This window comes from Acanthaster planci, linkage group LG13 (assembly GCF_054643075.1).
Source record: "Acanthaster planci isolate LZ-2023a linkage group LG13, COTS_SCS, whole genome shotgun sequence".
In the NCBI taxonomy this organism is placed as follows: Eukaryota; Metazoa; Echinodermata; class Asteroidea; order Valvatida; family Acanthasteridae; genus Acanthaster; species Acanthaster planci.
The window spans coordinates 13564246-13570788 of NC_141789.1; the positions used below are offsets into that span (position 1 = coordinate 13564246).

At 45.1% G+C, this 6543-nt stretch overlaps 1 protein-coding gene across 4 annotated transcripts; it reads left to right on the forward strand.

The window, feature by feature from the left end:
- On the forward strand, positions 1-5890 carry LOC110973851 (uncharacterized). 4 transcript variants are annotated; one of them, XM_087145001.1, is made up of 7 exons: positions 1-88; positions 1393-1545; positions 1691-1876; positions 2522-2731; positions 3784-4092; positions 4313-4531; positions 4817-5890. In XM_087145001.1, the coding sequence occupies exons 2-7, from the start codon at positions 1446-1448 to the stop codon at positions 4981-4983; spliced, it is 1191 nt and encodes a 396-aa protein (XP_087001127.1). In that variant the 5' UTR covers positions 1-88; positions 1393-1445; the 3' UTR covers positions 4984-5890. The 4 variants fall into 4 exon arrangements, with proteins under 4 accessions (XP_087001127.1, XP_022080698.2, XP_087001125.1 ...); XM_022225006.2 differs by lacking the exon at positions 1-88 and adding an exon at positions 516-770; XM_087144999.1 differs by lacking the exon at positions 1-88 and adding an exon at positions 517-914.
- Positions 5891-6543: the final 653 nt, after the last annotated feature.

Consider the following 6543-nt stretch of genomic DNA (forward strand, 5'->3'; position numbering starts at 1 on the left):
GCCCCAGTCTGCTTTCGGCACCCTTTCTGCACTTTTTTCAACTGAATTTTTGTACATTTGGCAGGAACACAGGCGAAGGACAATAACGGTACGTCACTTGATAGGTTTTGCGTTTTTCCGAAGCGCTTATAAAGGAAAGAATTTAATTTCTCCCAACGAAGGATCTCCTAAAGGTAGAGAAATTCCGTTTTCACTTTGTAAACAACATCGTGATTGTGATGATCTGCTATTTTGATTCAGAGCCGCTATTCGGTCGGTAAAGAGACTACCCAATATGTTTACAAAATTACATGTAGGCCTAATCGAAGTTCCTAGTGCAAAGCACGGACCCTTGTTCCGTGCCCCTCATAACCCCAAACATCACAAATGGTATTTTGATAATTTATATCCGGGTGCTGGTAAAGTAACAAAGTTTACTGATATCAAGAATTGATCTAGACTTGTATTAAGTCGGCAGCTTGTCAAAGATGAGGCCTTTATCACAAAAACTTTGGCACGTAGCCTATGGCGTGTTCTTGTTTTCAAAACAAGCTTCAACGTCTGAAGCGTCTCTAGCTTTTACGAATCACTTCGCTCCGCGTAAAACGAAACAAACCCGAAAATCAGTATTATGATATATGGCCGGATACGGCCGACTTGGAAATATAAGTTGAGTTGCTTTTGTAGACGTCAATAACGATTTAAGGAGTCTCTTGGCATGAATTTTCTAACGAGGTTCCCATTAGCTCTACTTGGGTGTGTTTTGTTGGGACTTTGCATAGTTGTCGGGGGTAAGTATCATCGTGCTGCGGCCGTCCGCAGCATGGTATCGAGGAGAACATGCGTCAAAAATTCTGTCATGGGATAGGCTCGGCGAGCGCCGGCATTTTGCGATACGGCAAGAGATCAGAGGAACGCCGAGAAATTCTACCAGGGTAAAGTAATCAAAGGACAACGGCTGAACCATTCTTTCGATAAATTATAGGGAAAAGAGGAAAGGGGAGATACCAAAGACAAGTTGATCTCCCGAAATAACCAAAAGTCGCTTCAACGCAAAATCTCATAAATGCTGAAGAATACTTATAAGAGAAGCTTTAATTATTCAATCTCTGTGGTCTTTTCCGTCTGGCAGAATGGTGAAAAAATGACATTTTAAAACTCTCGGGCTGCAAACAGGACAACTATGCACAAAAATGGACGATTTTTGCCCTGCAGTATGAAGACCTGTAACTGTATCCACTGACAAGAAAACAACCATCTCCATCTCTGTGTTCTCTGACTTTCATTGAGATCGGGAAAAAAATTACAGCAAAATGTGAAGGGAATTTCCTGTTATAACTTCGGAGAAAGAGAGGGGTTTGAACCGTCTCCTCGTCGTCGTTTCCTCCACTGTAGCTTCTATTATCCCTCCAGGTAACAGTCATGACCGGCCTCCGTGCCCGACCAAATCCCATTCCTTCTTCTTCATGGTTGGCTCCGCTAAATGCATAAGGTTACCGAGCTGTTCCCACAGCAACTGCATCGCGGGGGAAGAGTGCCGATGCACCGACTGCGGTCTTCGCTGTGGTGAGCATCACCTTTGGATATTGCGCACTTTTTGCCGTTTCATTTGTAGGTTGTAACCCCAATATCCATGTCTCAAATGATTTCGGGAGTATTTTTTCACCAACTTTTCGATTTTGTTTTTACCTATCCCCCTCATCATAATTAGAAACGCTATGCCCGACGTCCGAGCGCGACTTCCAATTCATCGGCCACAAGGACGGACCGTGTAACCGGCCGGGATGCGACGGTGGCGCACTGTGCTCGGGCCATACCGAGGTGTGCCTGTGTGTGTCCGGTTGTGGGCACAGGTGTCTGAAGCTGTCCGATCGTCAAACTCCCCCCACCACACAAGGTACGCTCACATATATTTAAATGGATGCGTTTATTTTTTACCTCCAGTTTTGTTGCTGTTATTTGTTTTGCTTACAGTTCTTGTTTGACATTCAAACCATGTTTTTAAGTTCGGGGGCAACCGCTAGCAAGCTACACAGCTTCCCGAACTATTATATTGAGTAGTATAACACTGTGCTCCCATTTTACGTACAGCAAAACGACAGCCACTATTTTTCCCCAATTTCATCTTTACTATACAGACCAATGAGAATTCTTTTTAGATAGCCTTGACGCTGGAGTACATTTTCGGCTTTCTCAGCGACAAAAAAAGTTGCAGAGAGTTTCCACATTTTGGTATTTTCTCTTCTTTGGCTTGTTTCTCTTCGTTGCTGCGGAAATATTCGGTAGCAGTCCCATGAACATCCCTTTCTCGCCAATGTTTTCACTGGGCACATTGGTGCTCGCGATTTCAAAAGAATCTCTCTAAAACCGAATTCCTTCCTAGAATGACATTACATCAACAGTTCCCCCAGTTCTCCTGAAAAGCATTAAAAATGTTCTAATAATGCTAGTCCGTTTTTATTCATTTAAGAGGTACAGACTTAACATTTGTTTAAACTATGTGAAGAATAAAACAGCATTGCATGAATCCTTTAATGTACAGAGCCTAGGCCCTGTGAGCAGACAAGCGGCAACGGGAAATTAGTTATTCTGGGCGGGCTAAGGCTCAACCGGGATGAAATGTGCAGGGGACTGGCCCATTGCAGCAGCCACGACGACTGCCCGGACCATCAAAGTTGCACTTGCAACAGCATATGCGGACTGAGGTGCCTCAACAAGATGGTGCGAGACCAGCCGACGACAAGCCGTCCAGGTAGGCAGTCGACTGTAGTCTTTAATTCTACAGCCGAAATCACTTTGAGTGTGGAGAGAGTCACGGGCTAAGCCAGGACATCCAATTCCAGGGAAGGGCAGTTGTTGTCAGTCATAGGAAGTCTTTACCGGTTTTTAGATAATGTCCACATGTCTCAGAACAAGGAGACACGGTGTTAAGGTGAGGATAGCGGTTAGGAGAAGCAAGATAAACCGACAAATCTTGAAGCTAATAGCTGTGTCATTTGCTGAAGCTGGTCTCGTGGGAAAAAGATGTACCGGTAGTCACCACTCGGAGTTGCTTCCATTGTGAGGTTGCAAGAGCAATTCAAATCGACGTTCATAAGTTCTGACAAGTTTCAGATTGATAAAGTTGCTGCTTTAATACTCTCCATCAATTAAAACCCAAAATGTCCGCAGAAAACGACTAGCTGCATGCAATCACCATTCACCAGTATCACGTCTATAAGCTAGAAAGACACTTTGGTCAAAGAATGGGAAAATACGAAGCTTTCTAAAGAACAGGACTTTCGCTGAAAAACCTGGCGCGTACTTGAAAAACTAGACCTTTGATTTGGACGAAAGGGGAAGTTGCTATAACCGACACTTTGACGGCACAGATCTTCATTTGGCCATCGAATCCCCCACTTTGTCAGCAAGACTGACAGTTAGCTGACCAAAACCGGCACACTAAGCAAAACCAATATTTCGACGACGAAAAAGGAATTTAGTCCTTAACTTTGCAATACGCTGGTACCCTACCGAAAAAGAAAACGAAAAACTCCGAACAAGGTCGGCTTTGGGTGGACGATAAAGTTTTGCCTGGAACTCTAGTATCGTGCTGGCAAAACCAGCACTTTTAAACTGGAACTCTGAAAGCAAGTGTCACAAAGTGACCAGCACAAAGACCACCTGAATACTGTTTTCCCAAGGCAATCTTGCCAACATTCACTGAAAAAAATGTCTGAAATTAAGTCTGACCAGTTGACGTCAACCCGGTCTTTGTCAGTCAGAAATACCAACCAATTATAATATTTCAAAATCCCATTACAGCTCATACTACATCTTCGGGCTTCTCGCGCTTGACCTGTAGCATCAACAAGACAGGTGATCCAGGCTGCCGACGGAAATGGTCCCTCTGTCGCCGCTACAAGCACCGTCACGTGTGCGGCAGTGACGGGCGCACCTACCGGACGCTCTGTCACTTCCGAGAGCAGAGGACCGCAGGAGTTGACGTCGCCCACCGCGGGCCCTGTCACCCCGAACACCAACACATAGCCGCAGGGGGATTCCGTGATGGGTGCAAGGGTACCGTTGAACACGGCGGAGGTCAGACCAACGACACGGAAACTGAGGACACGGGTGAGTTGGAGTTGCTGAATTGAGATAGGGATTGGTTAGGTGATACTCCACAGAGATTTGTTGGAATGGTTGCGTTGAAGAGAACATGACGGGGGTTGAAACATCAACTGGCAAAGTGATCAAGTTGAGACGTAGTTAGTGTGTGACGAAACACAGTGTGGCCGGCCCTTCAGAGAAATCTCTATTCGCTGACTTCCTCCTCCTCCGTTGGATGTTTCAGACGATCAGGGAAGGAGAGAATGTTCCAGTCACGGCCCGTTACCGACCGAGTCCAGCACTCCTCCAGACAAAGAACTTGCAACCACCTCGGCGTGCGACGCCCTGCTGCCCTGCAAGGACGACTCGGACTGCCGGCGGGAATGCGAGATCTGCCGCTGTTTTCTGGGTTGCGGAATGAGATGTGGAAACCCCGATACTGATGATACGCCTACAGCAGCTGGTAAATTACACTTGGAATCGATAAGTTAGACAGCATATAAGCTACTGTACCCGAGTTAAGTTTCAGTGCGAGTGGTTATGAAATGAGTTGCAGCCTAAACAATGCTCAAGGCTTGGCTGCAAAACGGGATCTAGCTCGGGTCACGCATTATGTTTCAATTCGCAAAGTACTCTTTAGCAGGCGGCATCGTTGTTCTCAATAAAACCAGCACCCTTGATTTTCTCACTGAAGTTATGGAACACTGCGATTCAGATTTGCTTCTCATTCTTCCACATTTTGTTGAAGATAACGCTCAAAACTCCGACCCTTCCGATAGCACAACTACCTCAGCTGGTTCCAACTTCACGACACATGCTGAAATCCGTAGCCACGATACCTCAGCAACCGACCCACCTCAAGCTAACACCGGACACGGACAGCCGCCAGGTACTACAGGGACGGTCCAATATTAAGCCGCTCGTCGCTAACCGGTGGATGTAGACGTAGGACTGTGTTCATGCGATCCAACGACGTCCAAGGTTTGAACAATTCACGGTCCGTTCGGGGCACCCCAATGGATACATCACTTCATCAAAAAACAACTCTGCAAATTATAGTTTTTACAAATTACGTAATTTTGATACTCAATATACATGTATAAATCCTTAAGTTTAAGGTGAAAATTTGAAAACGTGCCCCCGTGTAATGTATAGTAATGGTCGGCTGGTGCACCAAGTCAGATTTTTTTCATAACATTCCATTCCCTTCCCATGTTGTTAAGAAACCTCCTGATTATGCACAAAACCACACCTCTCCGAAGATCGCTTGCACTTTCCGTCATGTTATATCCCACAATCCTTTACGGCCACCGTCTTTGGGGTCTCGCGTCCCCGCGCGCAATTTAGGCAACACTTTCCAATCTAAAAAAAAACCCGTTTTGCGCTCACGTACAGTGACACTGCGGATGAAGAACCCAATTATGTACAAGTGTTGTAATCAAGAGTCGCTGTAAGACTAGATACTTACGTCGTTGATGAAGGATAAAAGAGATTCACGGGAAAGTAATGACGTCAGTGCAAACGGTCAATTGTGCTCACCCCTCTGTTACGGGGGAATCTGTGGGATATTTTACTTAAACGTGCAAGTGTGTCGGCCTTAAACTGTGCAAGGGGTGGCATTACCGACATGCAAAGACAGGGTACGAGGTGGTGATGCTCGGGAGTATGAACACATGTATATTCAGTTTGTTGCGGGAAGGAGGACGTGGGTGGGACCATTAAAGCTGTAAATACCATCAAAACTATTGCACAGTAAAACCCTTAAAGATTGCTAGCTGGATTCTTTGTCAAAAAAAAATACATGTTTATACGTCAACAGTAATATCGTTTACGTTATTTTTGTTTAATCTAGGCTTGTGAAGAAAAAAAGGTCACCGATAACAGTGACCCACATTAAACTTTGGCACTGCATCCTTTGTCACAGTGATGGAGAAGTACGGAAGAAATCCGGAAGAATGTAGGGCCTACTGTATTTAACCATTCGTACGGCGGTCCGACTAACATTCGTATGGCGGTCCGACTAACCATTCGTATGGCAGTCCGACCCACAAAATAATGTAGGCCTCATAATCGAGGCGAATGCTTACTAAAGAAACGAATATAGCAGATACGTATATTTACTCAGGTACATGAACTATTAAAGTTCATTAGTCTCAATCGAATATGCACCTAGGTAAATAGGTGAGGGTGAAACAGTTCTGCTTTGATACGGGATGCCGAACTGGTCTTGTCTGATGTACAGGATATCATTGTATAGAATGCTTTCAAATTCGTCAACTTTACCTTTCGTGGTACAGTTTTCTTAGCGCACAGAAGGTAGTTTTTTTCGCAGTTAATACTGCCATTCGATATAAATTGTAAACCAGGGACCGTGTCCCAACAAAAACCGCTTCAGTTGCTGTATAGATGTGAAGTGATTAGAGCCCTCACCACATGTTCTATTTGCTCTCAACGGCTGTTCTGCAAACCCAGTCT